The following is a 25550-nucleotide window of genomic DNA, read 5'->3' as shown; positions in this document are numbered from 1 at the left end:
AGGTATTGAACCAATTTTTCATCATGAGATATTTGGTTGGTTGAACACGTTGTAGTGTTATATAAATGCTGTATTAGTTGAAAGAACACTGAACACGACAATATCCTTATATTCAAACAATTTAAACCAAAAAGAAAGAAATAATAACTTAAAAAATGAGGATAAAACCCCACATTTTGTAACTAATTCTGAAAAAAGTATTCACATTATATAGGAGAACATTAGACATTACACGACCACCTTTTTTGCAATTGTTACAAACAAGAGTGACTTACTTAAATGTTGGTGTCCACATATTCAGTTAAATTGTTACCGAAAAACCAATGTTCGGTTCTATATTTCAGCCACATCCACCACATTTGGAGAGTGTAGTTAGTGCATTTATTAGTGCATATCTGTGTACCTTTTTGACTGTGAAGAACTGCCAGTTCACGTCAACCATTGCTTCAGTCTGTCAGCCCCTGGAAGATTGATGGCTATTAAAAAACATACAAAAGCACATGAGCACAGACAAATTGTAAAAGTATACAAAAATTAGCAGGCAAAAGGCAGTCTATCTGGTACAGAGTAATCCAATATTCACAGACCAGGGAGAATCACTCATCTAGATCTAATGTAGTAAACGTTTTGGCAGATGCTATTTCTACCAAGTCAACATAATCTGCATAAAGTTACATAATACTTTTTTCACCTGTTGAAATTTAGACTGTAGGCATTCAGAACTACCAAAAGTCAATGCAGAACAGTTTCTGCTGTTTCACCACGTTCAAGTTACCTAAACATTATAACATTAATGCAGTGCACAAACGTTGTCATATTAAAATTTGAAAAAAGTTTCCTTTTTTATCAAGGTTAACATTAATGCATTGCACCCCACAGTCTGTGGTTAACACAGGTTATCAGCCTGGGAAGGACATGTACTGTTAGCAAGACAAAGGCTATCAGCTTATGCTAGTGCTACCTTGCTAGCTTGGTTAGTAACGTACACCCACAATTTACATTAACTGTGACAGATATTAGAATGGTAATAGTCTCCCCTTCTTTGGTCAAAAAAATTTGACACACACCAACTTTTGCAGTCTGTAGTACACATGTGAACATGAAAACTGTAAAACGTTAAGAAAACAAGTGTTTACTTACCAAAAGAAAAAAGGCTCCCTCTTGGGTCTATTATTACCGGAGATCAAGAATTAATCAGAACTCAAAACTCATCAAAAAAAAGAAAATACAGCCAAACCTTTAGTGGAACAGATAATGAAGAAATAAGAGTAAATGTAGCATAACTGGGGGAAAAAATGTGTTTGCAGCTCCAATTCGACTTCAGTAAACGACTCTCCAGTCCGCCCCATCCTAACTGTCAGATGTCTATCATTTCAGACCACTGCTGCCAATTATACAGGCATGCCCCCAAACCTAACGCTCCTTTAGTCCTCATATCCAGTTGATGATAAAATTATTTTCAGCAGGACCACCAGAACATTGGTAAAAAAGTGAATTTAACTATTGAAACCATAATGACCTGTGGAGAAAATATATTGGGCTGTGGCTCAGGAGATACAGCGGGTCGTCTAACAATCAGAAGGTTGGTGCTGTGTGAATGGATGAATGGCAAAATTGTACTGACAAGCATTTTTTGTGGTCATTGACTAAAAAATCACCAATATTTTTCCATCATTTCCCATTTATTGACTTGGGAGTTCATGAGAGAAGTTGACGTTTTCTGAATGGCAATCTATGGAGCCAGAGATTTTTGGGGCCATCCCCTGGCAATCCTCTGTGGTGTTCCACTTTACATCCATGCCTATTTTAATATACAGTCTATGCATACCCCCATAACAAACCAGGCTGAGAAGAGGTATGGAAAGTATGAGGAAAGTGATGTGTTTTCTGAACATTAGAGCTTGTAAACCTTCCTAAGTAATAATAAAAATCAAACTTGTGAACCTGAATATGAGCACATCATTTAACACCAGGTTGATATTGGGAGTCTGTGCCATTTTAGGCCCAACTTTAACTGAGTTTCTCAAAAGCAGTGTGGCAAACCCCCCTAAAACCTTACAAAAATGCTCTGAAAATACACCAGAGAAAATAAAAGATAGGACTGTTACAAAACTTGATTCTCAATTGTCATCTGTTGGGGTTATCTTTCCAGGGGGAAAATGTTCTGATGTGTGCTTTCCTGCCTTGGAGTCCTGTTAAATACAATTACACCACACTGTAGATCAGTCAATAAATAAAAAATGCCAATTAAGGTTATTAAAGTCCTCGGGTGCCAAATCAGCTATACAACAGGCCTGAGAAGATGATGTACTTCAAAACACAAAGGAGTCATGTGGTAGAAGAGCTGACCATATACTGTCCTGTGTGACTGCAGTGCAATGGTAAGATTGTGCATGAGTGAATACACTGTACATACACATTCTTGCTTGTTTGTCTGTGTATATCCATATATCCTCTGGTTAACTAAGAATTCCCAGAGGAGCAGTAAATGTAGGTCATCTCCAGTTGAGCATTTAAAAAAAAGGGCAATCCTAATACCAGACAGCTGACACAAAGCCCCTGTGGGTTTCATTCGAATACCATATATAAAGACAGCATTTTTTTGCTTTGAAAATATTATCTTTGTGCGATATCTGGTTTGTTGTTACAGCGTACATCAGATTGCACAGTACATATTATGCGTGCAACTGCAGCCCCAAGCATTTTGTAATTCTTTCTCCTGTTATGTGTGTAACTACACCATGTTGTACTGGACTGTAAATCTTACCCAACCTATCCAGTGCAAACACTGGACATGTAATTTAACTATTTCCACAAAAAAGTCAACAAATTCTCCCCTTTTGAAACAACTGTTAGACTCAAGCAAGAAAAAGGGTTTTTTTTGCGGGAAAGGGCTGTCTGCAGTAAACACTGTTGTCTATTATACCAGATTGAAAAGAATAATAATAACAAAATGACCACTGTTAAACCAGTGGCCTGCCATTTTTTTAAGAGGAACCATGATTGTCAATTTCTTTCATACACAGAATGCTACACTCTTCTCTTTTGCAGCATCCCATCACTGATTACAGGGTCAAACTCAAAAACGCTTTATAAACTGTCACTGTCCATTTTTGTGAAAAACTGTCTTATCTCATGAGACTCCACAGAATGAAGTCACTTGAAAATGGAAGCCAGAAAATCATCAGCTCTGAGAGAGAGAGAGAGAGAGAGAGAGAGAGAGAGAGAGAGAGAGAGAGAGAGAGAGAGAGAGAGAGCTCTGTCTCATTATATTATCACAGATCTGAATACTCTTCCCAGATTAAAGGTCTTGTTACTTGTGATTAGCCAATAATGTACCAATGCTGCAATTATCATACAAGCAGATGTAAGACGTTAGAATTAAATGTGACAGGGAAAATAGGTATGGAAAATAGGTATGGAAAATAGGTATGGAAAGGAAATAAAAATAAAATACAATATATATACTGTATATTTGATGAAGATGTTCCAAGCCCATAGGTCATCTGCATAGATTGTAAATAAATATGGATTACCTGTCTCCTACTATCCAGAAATCAAGCTAAAATATCCTAGATATGAACGCTTACCCTTTTACATTTGGAGCCATAGTTAGGGTAGTGGTATAGCATCAAAAACCTACTACTACCAACTAACTTACTGGAAAAGTGTACACTTGAACATCAAACCAGAAACATCAACCATTTTGAGAAAAATGTATTTAAAATGTACTTATACTTTTAAGTTTGGTGCATGTCCCATCCACTTACATAGCAGGATATGTGATCTATATTGTAGTCAGCCACCAGATATCGATCGAGACACTTTGGCTTCACTTTTGGGGAACAGTCATGTTGTCCATCTTCATTTATATATCTATGGTCGTCTGTGAAGCAATTTATTACTCTAGTTACGTTTTATTGCCAGGTGACTCTAGTGGCTAAAATAATTACTAGAAAGTCCCTGTTAAGAGGAGGTCAGGCTGGATGGATGGCTCAACAAAGCACAGGGCTTTCACACAGAATACTATTTGTGAGACTGATAGTCAAATGTTTAGTTGTCCAACAGCCTTAACCACTTTTATCAGTGTATTGTCGAAGGTCCTTTCTGGCAATTTCACGTTGATGGATAAAAAAGATAGTATAAAAACAACAATTTGTATCACTCATAGAGTGCTGCTCCACAGTGATGTTTACAGTGGTCCCATTTGTTTATTGGTTATATTTCAGTAAAAAGTAGAAATTGTTCACATTATTTTAAAAGGTTCAGGACTACTCTGGTTTGTGAAATAGCAACACTGTGGATATAAATACAGTCATTATCAGCATCATTTTTTTCGACCCTTCTACAGGGCCATTTCTTCAGTCTTTGCACCACTGAACAACACATTTTCAAAACATCTTACTGTAGATTCAGGGGTAACCCACAATGTTGGCACATACACACCCTTTGATTGGTTCAAATCATACCTTTTTGGCCGCACTCTGTTCATCCAAGTCAAATCTTTCAAATCCCAGCCATTTCCAGTCTCTACTGGTGTTCCCAAAGGTTCTGTCCTGGGGCCCTTTCTGTTTATCATCTACTTACTTCCTCTTGCCCATATCTTCCGTAAATTTTACATTAATTTCCATTGCTATGCAGATGACACCCAGCTCTACCTTTTCAACAAAACCTACCTCCATCCTCCTGCCTACCTCTTTCTCTGATTGCCTACAGGAAATCAAGTCCTGGTACTCCTGCATTTTCCTCAGACTCAGTAGCGATGAAACCGAAGTTGTCATTGGTACCAAATCCACCCTTTCCTCCCCTCAGGTAAAGAGTCTGGGTGTCATCCTTGACAGCACACTATCTTTCCAAGCCCACACCAATAATGTTACCCGTTCAGCATACTTCCATCTACTCAACATTTGTCTGCTGATATCTTCCGACGAGGTGCATTCAGGGACAGTCAGAAATGCTAACGTCCCCTGGCTTAGCCACTTCTGGTGGACTTTAGGCTCCTGTAGTGTCATCCAAGTATCTGCAAGCCCCGACATTCATATTCGACTCGAAACAAGGTCATTTCCACTGTGTTTTACGCCTAAAAGTCGACCAGAAGTGGCTAAGCCAGCTGACATTAGCAATTCTGACGGTCCCTCAGACATTTAGGCTTTAAAACACAGTGTAAATTACCTCGTTTAGAGTTAAATATGAATGTCAGGGCTTTTGGACACTTGGATGACACCACAGGAGCAGTATGGAGGCACGTCATGTTTTTTGTTTATTTATTTTTTTTACGTCTGAAGATAAGCCCCTAATACTTTAGTTGTATTGGATTCGGCTGCTACCTGGCTGCTGAGCGGTTTACCCCTGAAACAGTGTTTTGTGGACTCAAACACGTCACCCACACCTCACCCCGGCATAGGGGTGAGTAGATAATGAGTGAATTATCATTTTTGGGTGAACTATTCCTTTAAAGTCATCCATAATCTCGCTCTACCATACCTTTCTGAACTCCTGCACATTGACACACCCTCCCGCACCCTCAGATCTTCTTCTTCCATCCACCTCACTGTACCACCTGCCAGTTTGACAACCATGGGATCTAGAGCCTTCAGCCGCTCTGCTCCCGCCTCTGGAACTCTCTACCACCAGACATTCATAACATTGACTCTCTCTCCATTTTTAAATCTCATCTAAAAACTCATCTTTTTAAACTGGCATATTCAGTTTGATTGTCTTCCATTTGGCAAAACTATATGTTTTATTCATTGTTCATTTTATTAATTTTGTTTATGTTTTTGATTGTTATTTGTTGTTGTTGTGTTTTTATCTCTGCCTGTAAGGTGACCTTGAGTGCTCTGAAAGGGCCTATAAATATAATGTATTATAATTGTTATTATTATCCTTGTGCATCTTTGCTTAAGTACGCACAGGTGGCATTCATCATCTTTATGCAGGTCATTGACACACTTTTCTGAAGTTAAAGTGTTTGCTGAATCTGGCATTTTGTGGTTATATGAACTAAAATAACAGACATGTGAGAGGAATTTAGGATAAGAGTAAGAAAATGTTCTTGCATGAGACCTACTGAAACGAAACATCCATTGCTGCCTTGTAGTGCCCTACCTGTACTGCTCTGGATGGTCCTGACAGTGGTGGCAGAGGTGCGTGGTGGGGAGGATGGCAGCAGGAGCAGTGGTTTCCCCTCTTCTCCTTCTTCCTCCCCCGAACACCCCTGGTCAATCGCCCTCACATAGCTGGGACTTCGCATCCGGAAGCATCCTGGCATTGGCAGGGTGTCCATGGTTTCCAGGCTGTCCATGGCAGCCTCCAAGGCCTGGGCCTGCATCTCACTGTAGACCTGCTCACACACCTGCTCAATTTGCCCATTCAACTCCACTTCACTCAGCTGGTGGAAGAGCAGGAAGAGAAAGGAGAGGATTCATTATAAACCTTTTTAAGGGGCACTGTAGTTAGTCACAGATTGCACTATAAGAGGTTTTTTTAGTATGCAATGCAAGTCAAAAAGTTTGTTTGTGAAAATCATTTTATAAAACAGATTGCTCCTGTCATTGATTGGATGAGCCTTGTTCAAAGCTGTTGTAAAATACTCCTTAAACATACACCTGTGACCATATCCCATCAGTAGCACTGTGCCATCAATTAATCCATTAATCGAAAGCACAACAAGCCACAAAGATGCCTTATTGTTTGTTTGGTTGCTGTGTAAGGGTTGCTAGGCAGAATAATAAGTATTTGTTATAAATAAATTCTTGCATATGTCCATTGTTGTGTGTTTTTTATGAAAGGTTTCCAGAAATATGTAGTCACCATTTTGTGAAAGTGAAGTTGAAACTGTGATTTTATTCACTGACAAAATCACAACTTGTTCAGATAGATTGTTGCAAAATAATAGCCATAATAAATGGATAGCATTCTCAAATGTTTAATGCGATTTCTGTCTGAACCGCACTCCTGCTCCTTTAAATATCAGGGCTGTAATATGTTACTTGATCTTCACACAGGACCGCCGCCTCTCATCTGTGAGGTGGGAGTGATATTTGAATTGTATGTCATTCATGTTTCAGAAGACCTGTTCGGCAGGGGCAGAGCTGGGGACGGCTTCTGGGGCTGCAGCCCCGAATGTTTTTTCAAAAGCCCCAAATCTATTTTTTACAGTACAATAAAATTATAATAATAGTGTAATCTAGAATATTTTCAGTAGTTTACCCAGCTACAGATGTTCCTTAAATGCATTGCCTTAAAGAGATAATTTACCAGAAAATTAAAATGCACTCATTATCCTCGCTGCTAAATTTAGCTGATTAGGATGAATCGTGCATTTTAGTTCATTTCAGGAATTCATAGAGCAAATCTAGTCAGGATGTTGTGATGTGATACTGTCAGAATGTTAATGTTTGGTTGTGTAGCCCAACTACAAAATTGACCTAATAAATAAGTGATTAAATAGTTATAACCCTAACCCCAGAAAATGCGATCTGGTTTAAAACAACTGTTTTAACAAATAAAGATTAAAATGTAGATAACAAATAAGGTTAAAGTTATTTGATGTTTAAAAAAATTATGTTATAATAAGTTTAAAAGCTATATATGAATAGTAACAACTAATTTTTAGTTTGTAAGAGTTCATGGTAGTGAAAGGAAGTAGTGTCTGTGTAAAACAGCAACGCTGGTCTTTGATTGGTGAAGGTGTGGGGTGTGTAGGGTTGGATATCGTTTAAATTTTATTGATTCCGATTCTGCTTATCGATAACCTATTTCGATTCTAAAATGGTAAAAAAAAAAGGAAAGGAAAATTAGGGTAAATTAGCAGTAACTGAGATAGAGGCAATGTTGAAACTTTTAGACTTGAAAATACTGGTGTTTAAATTAACCAATCAACACATTACAGTCGTATTTATGGATAATTAGTAGAAGAAAATGTTCTAATTGTCCCTGTAAACTAATGTTACATCAATAATTGTCAACTTTAAGATCTGTGATGAATATTAATCTCTCATATATTCCATAACAACACAGTGGAAATCAGTAGCAGTTGAACCATTTGTGGATAATAACGTTTTTGACTGCTTTTTGTGCATCCTATTTATAGGACACCTACTGACATAATTCATACGAGTCATGTTAGTCAGCTTTACCTTGAATGCCAGCGAGAACGGTGTGTCGCTGCCGTCGCAGCTCGCTCTCCCTAGCTCTACTGGAGGTGATAGTGAGGTGCTACAAGCGCTAGCTGAAGACGACACACTCGGGCTCAGAGACTGCAGGACATTAAATGCTGTACAGTCTTAAAGATTGACGCCATGCTGCCTTAAATGTTTGGTGAGCTTCCCACATGTATGAGCTTTTGAATGAATGTCACTGTGAATATGTTTGACTACAGTTTGATGAATCTCTGGATGTAATGGACACAGCTCAGCTTGTTGTATTTTTATGGCTTTCCAGGATTCTACAACAAAGGAGGACTTCCTCACTCTTTTGCACTTAAAGGAGAGAACAAGAGGTGAGGATATATACAATGAGTTTAAAAAACATGCTCGTGAAAATGGCTGGTGCCAATTACTACTGATTGGACCCCGGCAATGTGCACTCTGGTTTTATAGCACTGTGCCCTAATTACCCCGATTTTCCCGACTTCATAAATTATCACTGTGTGATTCATCAGCAGGCCTTGGTTGGGAAGGTCGTGGACTTTTTTCATTTAATGACAATGGTGGTCAAACTAATAAACCCGATTCGAGGAAAAGCGCTTCAGCACCGCTTGTTCAAGGCGTTATTGGATCGAGGAGCACCGGGAACTGTCAGATGATGCGTGGCTACTGGACCTGGGGTTTCTGACAGCAAAACTGAACGCAGTCAAAAACGAGCCATGTGGAGTTGACATGGAGACGGTTGATTTGCAAAATGATATAGAGCTGAAAGCCAGATCAAGGGACAGTGACTTTTGGGAACTTGTCAGCAGAGAGAAGTTTCCTTTCCTCACTGCATGTGCACTAAGAGTGAAGGCCTACTTTGGATCCACTAACCTCTGTAAAATGGCGTTTTCACAAATTAAAATAATCAAATCAAAGTACAGGAGCCAGCTTACTAACAGACACTTCACAGACTGACTCAGGCTGTCTGTCTGTAGCTATTAGCCAAACTACAAAGCAATCACAGACGATATTCAGTCAAAGCCATCACATTGACTTGAGTGAGGAACATGACTGCAACAGTTTTGCCTTGTAAAAGCATTGTGGCATTGTAAAAAGTGATGCTGCATAAGATTGGACATAGAACTGCACTTAGCTTCATAGCACTGGGAATTTTGTTATTTGTTGTTGTAGTTTTGTTGTGCACATTACAGTTCTACTTTCTAAAATGCTAATTGTAAACATAGTAACTTGCATGAAGCTTCAGAGGATAAACATTTACAGTTAACAATGGCACCTAAGCAGTGGCGGTTCTAGACCGATGTTACTGCGGGGGCCAGGCTGGGCACAGTTGTTTTGTCAGAGGGGCACATTCAACCCAGGACAAACGAGACAAAGACAGTGTTCAAGCTTTCAACATTTTTAGTTCAGTAGCCTATATAAAGTAAAAGCGCACAAAAAAACAACATAATACTTTGATTGGTATTTGTTACAGTTATAATTTTATTAAATTACAATATTTAAAACAAAATAAAACACATTCCTGTTAGCTTCAGCTAAAGATACAGAACATTCTTCATAAGGCTCAATGAACAGAACAAGCTTTACTGTACTAGAGTGTCTCTAGAATTTGTAGAAATTCACATTACAGCAACTGTATTCAGCGTTTTTTGTGATTTTTGGCAAACCGATCAACAAATGAGTCAAGATTCAAAGCCTTTGCCCTCCTAGACTCGATACTTAGCAAACCCAGATTGCTTAATCTCTCATCAGTTATGGTGGACCTGAGGTAAGTTTTCACCAGCTTCAGTGTCGAAAAATTCTGCTCACAAGAAGCAGTACTCACTGGGATTGCGACTGCTATTTTGCAGAGTCTGAAGAGCTCAAAAAATACTTCTTTGAATGGCTCAATGAAAAGTACCAGCTCTGCTGTACTAGAGGGTCTATGCATCCTGGTCTGTATTTTCCTTTCTAAGATTCGGCCGAACTGATGTAGTCCATGCCTCAAGTCCTCAGTATTTGAATCATATAATCGAGCAAATGAAAGCAGAGCTGTTCTTTCACAAATACATCACCATTGGGGTTTAGAGCTTGGGTGCTATTCATTATGTCACAGTTTGTCTTTGAAAACCGCCTCTTAAGCTCATTGAGCATCTGATTAATGATGGGGTACAAAAATGTTGTACGAAACCTGTCTTTATCTGATTCTGACTCTCTCTGTCCAACAGTAGTCAGTACACAGTGTTCATCAAGTTTAGAGCTTAGCCTTTTTTGTCGTTTTGCAGCTGTCTGTATTGCAGTATCACACTGCTCAGAAATGTTCAACACTTCATCCCACAAGTTATCAAAGAATGACTCCTCCCTGAAGTCATTCAATGTTTGAACTAAAGCATCAACTAAGTCAACAGCTTTTAAAAAGTCAAGTGATGAAGACTGTAGCATATCAGAGAGAAGTTGTGTTTCTCTTAACACTTTACGGAGTGTAACAAGATGCACAATGAAGCCAAGATCTATCTGTGCCAGCAGACCTTGAGCCTCAATAGATCTTTTAACCATTCCGCTCTTGGACTAAATCTTGCAGCACTCGCTTAAGGGCAAGCAATCTATCCATAATGTTACGTAGAGCCATAAATCGGCATGCCCATCGAGTGTCACTTAATCGCTGGAGTTCTCTTGGTGCACCTTCGTACATGTCTTTATGTGTAGTTAGCCATTTAGGATGGACATAAGACCCAGAGGTGAACACATATAGTTTTTCTATTAAGGAGAAGAACTCCTCTGCCTCCGGGACAGCTTTTACTGTATCTACTAAAACTAAATTTAGACAGTAGGCATTAAAATGGATGTAAAAGGCTTATTTTGCTTGCTCTTTGATTCTAGCCTGGACCCCGGAATGCTTACAACTCCTGATGGCAGCACCGTCATATGCTTGGACCACGAGGCTGTCTTTGTATTCTAGACCATGGCTCATATTAGGTGACCTAATATGATCTGCTCATTGCAAGTTTGTTGATTTTTTCTTTGTTGTCTACTATGAACACAATAATTCCCTTATACAAAATAGGCCACATGCCTTTTTTGGTGTCGGAATGAAATTAAATAAAGAAACTTAAAATTTAAGGTGTGTTTTAAAATTCTTAAAGCAAGACATTCTAGATAGCAAGATATGCTATTTACATTGTTTTCTTTGTTACATCAATCTGAAAGTTGGACCAAAGCATTTCATGTAATTGAAATACAATTAGCCTAAATAAAAGGCCGCAAGCTGGAAGCTCAATCTGGCCATCTTTTTCTCTCAGTGCTTCAATAGGTAGATCTTCACCAAGGCCAAGTTCGGGGATCTTGAGCCTAAAAAGGTTGGTTGCCACTGCTCTAGAGTGTGTCTCCACACTTACCTTTGTTATAGTTATCAATCAGAAATACACAGAACTGGAGAGCACAAAAACAAGCTTATCTGTCTGCAACAAACGATTCAGTGGGGCTGGACTCAATATAGGCGAGACGTGGCCATTATTGGGATTCAAGAAGCCAGCTTGTTCTGTCCGATGGAATCATTTTGGACTACGTATAGTAGTACCTCCCAATATGCTAAAAGCACATGCTAAAGCTGATACACCAATCTCATCTGGGGATGGTAAAGAGCAAGCAGCCAGCCAAGGATTTTCAAAATAAGATTTCCAGACAGCCACTTAAGCCAACAGAAACGCCAGAGAGTCAGATCTGTTTGAGTTTAACGGCAAATTGTACATCCTACTGGTGGACTACTTCTCAAAATTCTGTTGGGACCTACTATTGGTGAACAATAGTTGGGCCTACATGTGTATCCAAAGCCTGACCACATGTCTCCTTTTTCCTGGAGACAAAGGAGAGCTTCTTGAACTTAACGACCCGTCACACATACTGGTCCCTGAATATGACCCGTTACCATCAGGCAGACATTACAGAGCCTATAAGTGTAAAACCAACCGCCTCAAGCTCTCATTCATCCCAACGTCTATCATGCTACTCAATAACTGACACTTTGAGTTTGAATGCCTGTTTCTGTTTATCATCTTGTTTATCTTGTTATATCCTTTTAGTGTTTGATCATTTTAAGTGTTTTTAGGGCAGGTGCAATATTAAATTCACTTTTATTCTGCATTATTAGCCAGGGTCTTACGTGATATGTCCTTGTGTACAGTTTTTTTGTTGTTGTTGACAAAAGACAAATTTCCCCATGGGAAGTAAAGTATATTTGATTGATTTGATTTGATCTTCACACCTCGGTGTTAAACCTGCCCCTGGACACAACTTCAAGCTACTATTGGTCACTGTGTGCCTTATGACCCATGAGGTCACCAGGCCAATAAAACCCCAGTTCCCTGTCTGCTCTCTCTTTTTCTTATCTCCTGGAGAAGAAGTGTTTCTGAATATAAACTACCAAGTGAACTTGGAATTCCTGCGAGAAAATACGCAGCAAATAAACCAAAACCCAAATTAAACACTTTCAACCCAGTAAACCAGCTGATATGCAACAATATCATAAGACAATATAGCAGATACATATACAAGCAGCAAGGCTGCAGTAACCGTCTAATATGCAACAATAGCATTGGGGAGCCATGCAAATATATGTTAAAGCATTGGGGGTGCAGCAAACAGTTTGATATGCAACAATGGCATTAGGCTGCAAAGCATATACATATTATTCAATCAATCAAAGTTTCAATTGTATAGCCCATGTTCATAAATCAAGATCCGTCTCATAGGGCTTAACGAGGTGCAACATCCTCTGTCCTTAACCCTCAACAAGAGTAGGGCAAAACTAACATAAAAAAACCCTGGAAGTGACGTCAACAGGAAGCCTCGAAGCTCAAACTGGCTCGACAGTGTTTTTTACATCACCTGCAGGGGAGATGGTGATATATTTTGATTGAATTTCATTCATAACTTTAAGTGCAGATTTCATTCGAGCAGAGGGGACGGGATCGAAGCTTCAGCGGATCCAGGCGTGTAGTTTCTTCTGCCCTTGAGTAGATATCTGCAGGTACAGGAGCAGTTAGTGGTGCAGCGAGCACTTCTTTGTCGAAGCTGCAGCTTTGGGAGGAGTGTTGTTGGTAACGCTGTTACCAGTGTTTGAATTCAAATCTTTTTAAAATGAGTTTTTTTCTTGAGTCAGGAAGTAATTGCAGACTTCCTTGTGGTTAAGGCCTGCACGGGTGGTATAAGCAGACTTCTTTCGAGAGACAAGCGATCCACGGAGCCAGGAGACAAGATACTGATCACATGAGCAACAATGCAGAGACGCTGAAGCAACTGGCAGAAATACTGATGCAGCAGTGGGGGCAAGCAAAGGGAATGATGGGAAATTTCTGCAGCTGAAATAGACCACTAAATTGGGTGGGTGTGTACTATAGTTTATTGTGGAATGTGCGGTGGGTCACATGATTGGAGCAGCGCAGTTCGCGTTGGCTGCCTGAACTAGCTCGCATGCATCGCTCCATTTAAAATTCAAAAAGGAATAAAATGCTAAACATGTGCATTAGTGTCATCTTTCCTGGAGTTATTCACGTTTTTTCTTTTTGTTCTTAAAATCTTAAATCAATGTGTGCCAATCAAAGACAAATATCAATGTTTGCCTAGTGAAGATAAAAAAAATTAGCTCTATGACTCAGATGCATTGTTTCATTTCTTCAATATGCTTAATAATGACAGCAGCACACTATAGTTTCATACTTAAAGTAGTTCATACTCAATGAAAAAGTACATTTTTGGAAATTATTTTCAGCTGTGGATAAATCCAGATTTTGTGCTGCACCAAATGTATAGCACCAAATAATAATATACATTATCTTAAGGCACTTTACATCTTTGTAGGTGTCTTCTATGTGTATGGGACCCTTTTTTTCATCCTAGATTTTTGTTTCATTTTTATTTAGTTATTTTTTGGATCTGTCGCATGTTCATCACGTGACAGACCCCCCCCCCCCCCCCCCCCCTTTATATTTCATGTTTCATAGGACAGCAAATAAGTGATGACTTTCTTTCTGTCTGATAAGTCTTCAAAATAATAGTTCTGTCTATTAAAAGGGGAATCTATTTCTTTATCATCCTTTTCAACCATCTAGTCATTTTTTAACACAGGACACTTGCCAGTTTACATTTAAGACTGTAACAGGATTAACAGGATTGGCTGCAGTTGATGTACACACTTGATGCAATCTCTGGCTATTTATATGATAAATCCTCCTGCCCTCTGATGTATCTCATATATTTACCGCCTGTTTTCACTCCTGTTTGTTTCTTTGTATGCTTTTTGTTTCTTTGTATGTCAGTAAGGCAGTACGACAGTAACGGATTTCCGAGAAACAAATGTGGAAGGATAGGACATAGGTCAAGAAAGAACCTAATCACATAATTTTTGCTGTGTAAACTGGGTACAAACATCATATGACAGCAGAGTGCATGAGACATGATTTGTGGGGGTTTTACTGTAAATATAAAGTCAGCAGTTTTGGCAACCAACCTGACTGATGGTGCTCATGGCCCTCATGTAGCTTTCATTGCGAGAACGGTATTGGGGTGAGGACAGCAGCGATTTAGGGTCGAGGAGGGTTTTGGGGTCCAGGGTATCCAGGCTTCTATTGATTGAAACCTCACTCACCGCACGCAGGTAACTGTGGCTCCTGATCTGCAGCTTGGGAGAATGTTCCGTCGAAATCCTAACAGAGAGAGAACAGAGATGTAGAATTAAATAAACAGTTAACTCTGAACTTACTTTTAATCCTCTATTTCAGTTAGAGCAGTGATCACTATCCACGTCACATGAAAAACCACAGGGATTAAGTAGCTGAAGTTATTCAACATGCACATAGTCATTTATCAACGCAGCAGCATTGGAAAGTGGCAGAGTCTCAGCTGTGACAAATCTGGGTCATACTGATCAAAAAGATAAGCAGTAGCAAAGAAGGTGGAATTAAGGGGAATAAACAGGATCACCTCAGGCTTCATTGAATTTAAGAAAATCGTGGGACATCGAGGATTAAATTTCAGAGAGGCAGGATGTGAGATTTGTTCGACTGCTGAACACTGGTGCACTTAAAGGGATAGCTCTATTATCTACTCACCACTATGCTGATGGAGGGGGGTGTTTGAGTTAACATAACACTTTTGGAGTTTCAGGGGTAAACAGCATTGCAGCCAAATCCAATACAATTGAAGTAAATGGTGACCAATTTTTCAATAGTAGAAATACAACAAATGCCTCCATACTGCTCCTGTGGCGTCATCGAGGTGTCCGTAAGCCCCAAAATACTAATTCTACTTTACACCATGGCGTAAATGACGCCGTTTCAAGTCGAACAATTCACCCCCCCCCCCCCCCCCCCCATCAGCATAGTGGTGAGTGGATAATGAGTGAATTTAAAATTTTGGGTAAACTATCCCTTATTTGTATCCACTGCCTTGATGAGTTCTGAGAAGGCTACAACCTCGGGTGTTTGGATTTTGACCAAGGTGTCACAAATCTGAACCAATGGCTGTGGGCGGTTCCTGCAAAGGAGGTCAGGGATCTGCTTTCAACTTCTTCCATGTAGAGGTTAGCCACTATAGGAGTCACTGGTGCATCCACGGCAAACTCGTGTTTCTGCCTGTGGCAACCTTCATTGCATTTAATGTAGATTGTAATCAGGCAGAGGTCATGGAGAGCACATATGTTTAATATTATTATTATCATTATTACTACCTGGTATCATTGATAACATCATTACATTTATGGGTTATATCACTGTTATTATCTTTATGATAACAACCAGTCTGACAGAGCTTACATATGATGGTTACACAACTGGTTCCTGCCTTTCACATGTGAACAATGCAGCAGAAGATTCTCTGCTCAACGCATTCACATCAACACACAAATCTCTGCAGCATTCAGAAGCAGGACGTAGCGTATAAATTTCGCTGCAGACATCGGTAGTTTTTGTTTGCAGCACATAGCCGTTGGCCCTCATCACCAAAGCTCTCTTGACATCTGCTGCAGGGTCTTCTATATGAATGGCACCACTTATTCCTCCTTGGATCTGTTGTTTGTTATAAATTTGCATTAACACTAGCAGATGCAGTAAATACTAGGAGGCTAGGAAGAAATGTCTTCTTAAAACCAACTCACGCAGTTTTTAAGAAGATTCTGAGATTCACCAATGTTTTCTTATCTGGGATTTGTTTTTATGTAAGAACAGAAGCTATGTACTCTGAAGAGCACTCTTAGGCACACTTGACAACTGAAATGCTTCTGTAAAATAATCAGTTATTGTGTTTTTAACTTTTAATTTGTATAATTTGTATAATGTAAAATCTTTAATAATATTTTATTATTTTTATCTTTAAAAAATACTGACAAGCTTCAGTGCGTATTATATTTTTTTAGATGCATGGAAATATAAAAGAGGAGATTATTTAGTTACAAAAACAGTCTCCCATCCTTACACACTGGTGTTTGCATGTTAAATGTGTCACATGTTCCATAGTATAACAGCTTTTAGTAAAAATGTTCCATCAAAGTGTAGCCGGTAAAAAAAGAAAGAAAACTGAGTTTATTTCATTTCTGAGACGAGAGATGGCTCAGGAGATGCAACCGCACTACATTGTGCGCACCACACCCAGGTCGATGGATGCACTGCACACCAAGCAGGACCTTCACCAGAATAATATTGAAAACATTTTGTCTGAGCCCGTCCCCGATGTCCAGTCCTGATGGGTCCCGTCAGGCTCAGGTCGAGTATCCACAGATTCTCAGCTGAGGGTTTACCTGCAGTGCTTTGTTTCCAATGGTGTGCAGATCCAGGTCAGATAACTCTGTGCACCTCCATTTTCTTTTTCCTTCCCTCTCTTCAGGGTTTGACAGTATTTATTTTGACTTCAAATCTGAGATCAAACTATTATGCGACTTTCGGCATCAAACGATGAAAAGAGGAAGCGGAACATCAAGGTGTTTGTTAGTGAGGTGGAGGTGAAGAGAGATTGTATGGGGCCGCAGGGATGTCACTAATAAAGAAAATACACTGATACACTGCTGCTGCTGTTAATACACACAATCTGCTCCGTCTACCCTGAAATGAGACAAGAACTCGACGCTTATCTGGTGTTAATCGGCGATCTAAACCTGAGCTTAGGAAGATACATATTCTACCAGTATCACAAAATCTTCTCCATCAAAGCCACGTTGTATATAGCGCAATTCAATACACACCTGAATTTGTCACAATTAGGCCCCGAACTACTCGTTATGATCGCTGGAGGCTCTCAAACCATCTTCTGTAATTCTTGTGGAAGTGCAGGTCACACATCCCTCCTCTGTCCCTCAGTGCCATTCCAGTTCTCAAACGAGATCCCCCCCCCCCCCGTCTCCTTCTCAACGCACGGCAGTCTAGGCCGCCAGATGGATCATTTTAACAAGTTACCAATCTGCAATAATTTCAACAGTAGTGTGTGTGTACATACCACAACTGCCACTTTCTCCACATTTGCAGCATCTACAAAGACGCTCATCCCCGGTCTGTCCCAGGCGCACGATCCCATCCCATATCCCACCTCAGCCAGAGAAACGTTGTGGTTCAAAGACATCCTGAACGCTCATCCCTCCACACCAGTAAACCTTCAATATTTAGCAACAGAATTGTCTTACCCCGACTCTGTATTCGTAGACCATTTAATCACAGGACTTTCTCAGGGTTTCCGGGTGGGGGTCCTTTCCTCTCCCACATTTACATATGTGACAAAAAACCTCCGGCCTGCCATAAATTAACCAGAAATAGTTTCTCAGTTGCTCGAGAAAGAAGTAAACAAGGGCTACATAATCGGTCCTTTTCAGTCATCTCCATTTTCCGTGTTCCTAGCAAGTCCTATAGGCGTAGCCACAATGAAATATTCAGGGAAAAAGAGATTCATTTCCGACCTCTCTGCTCCCCGCTTTAAACCCGAATAATTTTGTCTGAAGCCGGCCCTGCAGATCAATTTTTTTTTTCTCTAACTTTTCTCCAATACAGCTTTCACTGAACATGTAACTGCATTTCAAGTATCACTGTTTTAAAAATATATTCCCCACCACTACAAAATATAACAACTTTATTAAGGTTCGATTCTGGTGTGTCTTTATATTTTAATTTAGTCATTCCTAAGTTTTTGAGATTTGTGTGTGCACACGGCCCTGTAGCCTCATGCTCTTTTTATGGGCATTTGTGGGGTGTTGACCTATGCTAATAAGGCATTCAAGCGAAAAAACGTGAAGAGTCCCAGCGAGTTTTAGAGAGTTTAGAGACGGTTATTGACAGTTTGTTCATATTCTTTGTGAACGCTGAACCGAACGAATCAGTTTACAAATGATGACCGTAAACGTTAGCGTTAGCGAGAGTGGACGCTTGTGTGTAAACTCCAAATCGCTCGGAAAACAGACACACACACACAAACACACACACACAGACCCAGTGAAACAGTGGAAACAAACAGTGAAAACATAGAGTTCACTCTATGATCCACAGCTGCTCAATGATCAGAAGGCAAGTCCTGACATTTATATTCAACCCGAAACAAGGTTATTTACACCGTGTTTTAAGCCTAAATATCCGCTAATATCTTCTGACGAAGTGCATTCAGGGACTGTCGGAAATGCTAGCGTCCTTCCTGTGGACTTTTATGAATTTAACATGTGTACAGTGATTTGGGGGAGATTTCAAAATATTGAGATATATATCGTGTATCATGATATAGCCTAAAAATATCGTGATATTTGTTTTAGGCCATATCGCACAGCTCTAGGCTAGAGTCACTGTCTACATCTCTACGCCTAAACTGTGTAAATGAAACCACGAACTGGCACTATTTCAAATTATATATCAAATTATACATATATTCATTCAGTCCAACCAGACTCTGCTCATTCACTTTTCTCTCTCTCTTGCACTGACATGCAGAGAAACACACACACAAACACACTGACGCAGCTGACTTCTCTGACCCACCACAGTTTAACGTTGATTTGTTTTTACCACCCTACACATTATCAAGACTGATCACCACATAATGAGCCATACCTTTCTTCAATGTGTAAAATCTTTCTTCATAGCTTCATTCTTTTATTCAACCCACCCCACACCCCCCAATACTGCTTGCTCACTCACTCTGTTCCTCTCAGACACACACACAAAAATGCACTTACAGACACACACCGTGTTATTGGACACATACTGTATGTAAACTCAGAATGGGTAAAAAAAACATATTTTGGTCATCCCCAACACAAATATTGTGTTTTACACACAGAGCTGTGAAGTGAGATCCGATCACAAGTGGTCACGATAATCCTGCCCCCAGCCTGATGTAGGTGGCTCTTACATCTAGACCAGCTACCCTTGTGCTAGCCTGGAACCAGTTTTGCTGGCCAAGAGCCAGATCTTTGGCTGTTGAAACAGAACTGGTTCCAACTGGCCCTGGAACTGCTTTGCTGGACAGGGGGTATTGGAGGTCTATAAAGTAAGATGCAGAGTAGGACAGGAGGGCCTGGGATATAGAAAACCTAAAAGGAATACAAATTACAAATAGTCGAGCTGATAAGGACAGACACAATTAAATCTTACTGTAGAGTGGTCATCTCAGTCAGTGATGGCTGTGTGGCCTTCAGGTAGCTGGCCCGGCGGGCCTGGATCTTGGGTGAGGGTTTAGGACTCCCATCAGAGTCTCCGCTGTCATCCTCAGCCATGGCTTTGACGTAGCTGCCACTCCTCATTCTCCGACAGGGGATGTCGTCCTCCTTCCCTAGTGGAGAGAAGCCACTCCACTCATCCTGAGGTACCTGATGACCAGGCAGAGAGGGCAGAGAAACATTGTCAGGAGGATCCGCTCCACTGCTGTCTGAGGCCCAGCTGCCAAAGTGGCTGCCTAAACAGTCCTGATGACACATGGAACCTAAAAGATACATCTAATATGCAGTACAATATCAACACAACAAAGAGCAAGAATTGACAAGGATAGCAGGCATTCTTTTCTCATTCATACACAGATATCTGTAACCAGCTCCCACTCTGCTGTGGTACAATTGGTTGGGTAATTAGCTTGGCTAATTCATATATCTGCTTTCCAGGTGTCAGCCCAGTTCATCAACACAGAGCTGTCCATACAGCACAGGAGGGTTTATTTGTGTGTGTGTGTGTGTGTGTCATAGGCTATCTTTGGGGCAAAGACAAATGAAAAGCTTTGTGGGGGTGATTTTTTATTATTTTCAGAGATGTTTTGGACATTTTTAATTCTTTAGACAATATTATTGTTGACATTGACCAATTGGGGACAAAAGCTGTGTCCCCAAAATCAGATATATTTGGGGGGCTGATGTAAGTAGATTGTTGGACTTTGGCAGAAGTATGTCCCTGAAAAGAGATACTTTACAAATGTAAATTTTCTGACAATATTGTAAAATATACTGCATAGAATATATTATACTTATAGCTTTTTCATGAAGGCCTGTGTTACCACAGCTCCCTGCCACAGTGGCCATATATACTTGGAGAAGGAGAAACCCAGGCAGAACTAATCAAACTATTGTTGCTTCATTTAAGCTGTGCCACTAAGCTTTAATGATAAAGAACCAGCAGGCTCCACACGACAACCCTGGAACTGGCATACCTAAATTCAAATTAAGTTGTTATGATGAACACATTTGCCGGTAGTGGAAATAGTAAAAGATAATCTTGCCTGTCATTCAAATGCACACAGCTAAAGCAAATGTCATTGCCCCTGTCTGACAAAATTGTCAGCAGCACTGTAGGAAGGATACTCCACCATATGGTATTTCAGATTTTACGGATTTCATAACTGAGCTATGACCAAGACACCAGCTTAATGTCTGCATAAAAAAAAAAGGAATAGTCAAATCAATTTTGCTCATCCATGCAAGTTCCAGTAGGTAAATAATATCTTCAGCTTGAGAAAACTTAACCCTTACAGTAATTTCTCAGACTGGTGGGTCTCACCAAAGGCTGCTGAACTAAAAGTAGGCTCCATCATGTCAGCATCTGTAGCTTAAATGGTTTGGTTGGTATAGGCCTATTGCAGCTCATTAGTTTTAATTAGCCCAACCTTTTAAGTGTACTTCTGCCAGGTGGATTGATTCCAGCACCGTATCCTACTTGTGAGGAATTCTGACTTCAGACTGGAGGCCAGAGTGTGAGGATTTCAGAGGCAATAACAGAGACAGACAGCAGGAGAATTGCACTGCTACTCTAGCTAATTTATATATGAATCACTGATCTCCGTCTCTTTCTCTTTCACTCTCTCTCTCTCTCTCTCACTCTGTCTCTCTCTGTAATATATGTGTGCATGTGTTTGTGTGGGCGTGTGCGTGTGCGTGTATGTGTGTGTGTCTGTGACGTCAAAGAGACACAAATGAGCAGTTTGGCTATAAAAAGAGAATGCGGGGAAAGGACCAGCTGCAGTAGCATCAGCAACATCTCTCACCCACGCACAGGCCTCATTTCCACTGCAGCTCAAAACTCATTCAACTGTAATGGGTAAGGAACAGTGGAACATTGCTTTCTACAGTGGAATCTGTGCAGATGCTATGGGGTGGACATTTAATGCATTTCTGGGGTTTTGCAAATAACAATACTCTATCTGTCTATGTGACATTGCCAGTGACTCAATGTGTAGTGTCCACAGCATCATCAATGTATTTTATATTACAGCCTGACAGGGAGTTTGTAACATAATCTTCTAAATACCTTAGTTATTTTGTAAAATAGTGTAGGTCTGAAAGCAGCTTAACAGTGTTTTGAGCCATTGTAGAGCTGTGTGTAGTGCTCTTTGCACTGGCTGGTCGGATTTGTACACTGCTTGTGTCTGTAATCTAGGAAAACAAGCAATAACCATTTGTGTCACACACACACACTCTCCTGGGCAATTCCTGTCACAGAGTCAGAAAGCCAGCTCGTTTTTCAGGCTACAATTAGACGGAACATTTTGACTAAAAGCTGAAAAACCATGGAACATGTGACACATTTAACACATTGAGTAAAATCTAATGTTGGGTGACTATTTTTGTGAATAAGTGTTCTCTTTTTCAAAATTATCATGTTTCAAATCTCTGACACATAAATACATAATAAATACAAATTTGCAAAAATAGAAACATGCAATGAAACCTGTCTGTCTTTTTAGTATAATAATTGAAATCTTACCATACAACTGAAGATTAAAGAAAACCGATTATTTTGCACACGCATGTCATTAATCAAATGTGTGTAAGAGTGCTCCTACGTGTGCATAGATTCTGGTCTAACCTAAGAACAAATCCCAGTTAAGAAAACGTTGGTGATTGCCAGAATCTTCAATAAACTGCGAAAGTGGTTTTTAAGAAGAAATGTATTTTTAAGAACGGTTGGTGAATGATGTCCAATGTGAGCTACTTTGACTTTTTCTTAATGTTGATTTATTTAATGATAATTATTTCGTTCCCTAAACTTAAGAAATTTTAATTGTCTCACCAAGTGTCAGGACAAGTATGGCTAAAACTAAAAATAGACATCAATTAGACAATAACTGATTGGAAGCAATATCTCTCCTTACATCTGACATCAGAACAGTGTCTCATAAAAGATTAGGGCTGTAATTCTTATTTCAAATTCAAACATTCATTTGAACGTGAGGGGAAATGTTCAAATCCGAACTGTAATGATCTGTTGAAATTACAAATTTTAGAAGCACATCAGACCTGAAGTAGTTTGCCTCATGATCCAGCAGAGGGTGCTTACTATCAACTTGACCTATTGCACGCCCTCTTGTGTTTCTGGTTGCACACCAGGTAAGGCTGGTAAGGTAAGGCCAACATCGAGCGTTCAACCCCATCTGACCCATCATGATCATGATCGCCAAGTGACTGACTATATTTTTTAAGTGTGGTTGTTAAACTGCCCTTGATTCAGCTTCCACCATCATCAGTTACGATATTGCAGTTGCATGTAGACTAAATATTTTTACACTTTAAGTACTTTACACTTTAAGTAGTGCAGCTGCTTTGAGAGTCAGTGGTCAGGCTGGGGACTTGAGCAGAGAGTTCAGGGTTAGCAGTATAGCTGTGAACTAGCAGTGAAATAAATCTGAAGTTCTGGCTTTGTCAGTTAATAAATGCTACAACTACTCAAGACAAGTGGCAAGTTGCCGCACTCTCAGTGCAGTAAGATGGTGTGTCACAATGCTGTCATATTCCATAGCTAGCAGAATTACTCTAAAACATGTTGGTCGACCATCAACAACAGCAAATGCTCTCAGCTAACAAAAGGGTGTTAAGTTGTGTAATCATTGACATGAAAATGTCCTTTTCTTTGTTGTAATATGTCATTGTACAAATTTTCTAATTTTTGCTTTATGAACATCATTAAAACAATCGTGGCACATTACTTCCTGGGATTTATTAGGATAACCGATGTTTCATGGTTGTGGTTGTTCATACAGTACCTTAAACACTTCTGAAGAATCAATGGAAACTAATTATTCCTGATGCATTACATGTTGAATACCCATGATACATATGAATAAATGTATCACAGTTAATATATGAGTCACACAGTTGCTTGGTGAGACTGGCAAGAGGCAAAGAGAGAGCAGGGAGTGAATGTGAAAGTCTAGGCCACTAAATAATCTTCTACCCACACAGGTCTAACCGCCTGAAATAAACAGAGCTTCCAATGATCTGTTCCATCAGCTGAGGATACCTCTAGTTTGTGCCTCTATAAGGTTACCGAGGTAACCATCCGTTTCTCTACAACATAATTAACTGGCTGGTTTGGAAGCCGAATCAGGATTCAAAATCTGTTTTGGCATTCAGTGGACAGAATATTTGGATTTGGAGGCTCTGGAAATTCTATTAGAAATGGGAAAGTGTTTTTTTGTTTGTAGGCTTTTCAATTGCAATTTCAAATTTGACTCAAAACGGCATCATTTACACCATGTTTTCAGCCTAAATGTCCTCTGATATCCTTCTCTCTCGCCACGTTCATACCCACACACCGCACACACTGCACAGTAGATTCGCTAATTCCACTAGCGGACATTTACTCTTAAAACTTGGTGTAAATGACGCGGTTTCGAGTCGAATTTGTATGTCAGGGCTTACTGGGATGACACCACAGGAGCAGTATGGAGGCATGTTATGTTCTGTTGTTTTTTACGTTTGAAGACGTGGTTGCCAGTTATTTCAGTTTTATTGGATTTGGCTGCAATGCTGTTTACCCCTGAAACTGTTTAAGTGTTTTGTGGACTCAAAACACTTCACCCACCCCTCAATCGGCATAGTGGTGAGTAGATGATGAGTGAATTTTCTTTTTTCAGTGAACTATCCCTCAGTCAGAAGAAAGTTGAAGCCACAGAGTGGTTAGTATGACGAAACAGGTTGTACAGATCCTACATTAGAAAGTATTTATCAAGGCAAATAGGTAATAGGTACACAATGTGTTGTGTGTATTGACTGCAAACATCATTAAAATCAAACTAAAATGGGAGCAGATCAGGAAAAAGAAAATAAGGATAAATAGCCAAATTATGGTAAATATATGTAATCTATGCATTGTGTCATAGAATTCCTAAGATTCACACACGCATACACACACAAAGAGAGAGAGAGAGAGAGAGAGAGAGAGAGAGAGAGAGAGAGAGAGAGAGAGAGAGAGAGAGAGAGAGAGAGAGAGAGAGAGATTATTGCACACAGGACAGTATTGAAAACAGAATCAGTGGGAGCTGGGGAGCACATTTAACTTTTACAGCTACCAGTTCGAACACATTGGAGTAAGCTGAATATATTTAGGTTGATGTCGAAAAGAGTATTAATCAGTGGAGGAACAGAGCTCAAACACTGTAGATTGCAAATGATTCTTTTATGTATTCATTATTAGATCTGAATCCAGTATTGAGTGTTCTTTCCTGGTTTAGCATTCAATATGTCCTGCTGACTGATTTAATACAGACCTACATAGTAGGATTATAATGTTTTTGTCCACCAGTATATAGTGATTCATGAGTGTGGACGAGCTCATATAGGTTTGTATACCTCAGATGATGACTGGCGCTGGCTTTCAAAACCACTGGTATGGTCCTTTAAGCCTTCATAATTCAGTCATGGATTCACTGTAACAAGTTATTAATTCAGTCTGGCAGTTTAATCAAATGAAAATCCTAAAATGATGATTCAAAATTATCAATTAACTCTAAGTTAAATTGTGTTGAATTACAAATATTTTATTACTATATATGAATATATAGTGTGTAGTTAAACCCCTCCCCAGCACCCTGTCCAGCACTTCAAAGAACAGAACAGCAAAACACAACAAACCATCAGGACGAAGATATTGAGAAGAGGTACAATAACTGATAGAGAGGCAGGAAGGGAAGGCACTACTA

At 39.7% G+C, this 25550-nt stretch overlaps 1 protein-coding gene across 6 annotated transcripts in view; it reads right to left on the bottom strand.

Moving 5' to 3' along the window:
• LOC117777754 (disks large-associated protein 1-like) overlaps window positions 1–25550 on the bottom strand; it is a 107006-nt gene that overhangs the window by 44644 nt on the left and 36812 nt on the right. For 5 of the 6 annotated variants that reach the window (XM_034612671.1, XM_034612674.1, XM_034612676.1 and 2 more), the window contains 3 exons: window positions 19745–19959; window positions 14638–14833; window positions 6109–6391 (listed from right to left, as the gene is read on the bottom strand). In XM_034612671.1, coding sequence (XP_034468562.1) covers window positions 6109–6391; window positions 14638–14833; window positions 19745–19959 — 694 coding nt within the window. The remainder of the gene's footprint in view (window positions 1–6108; window positions 6392–14637; window positions 14834–19744; window positions 19960–25550) is intronic. The other variant, XM_034612673.1, reaches the window with a different exon arrangement.

This window comes from Hippoglossus hippoglossus, chromosome 17 (assembly GCF_009819705.1).
Source record: "Hippoglossus hippoglossus isolate fHipHip1 chromosome 17, fHipHip1.pri, whole genome shotgun sequence".
Classification (NCBI taxonomy): Eukaryota; Metazoa; Chordata; class Actinopteri; order Pleuronectiformes; family Pleuronectidae; genus Hippoglossus; species Hippoglossus hippoglossus.
Note: the sequence above shows the minus strand (reverse complement) of the source record. Positions and strands in the feature narration are given on the sequence as shown.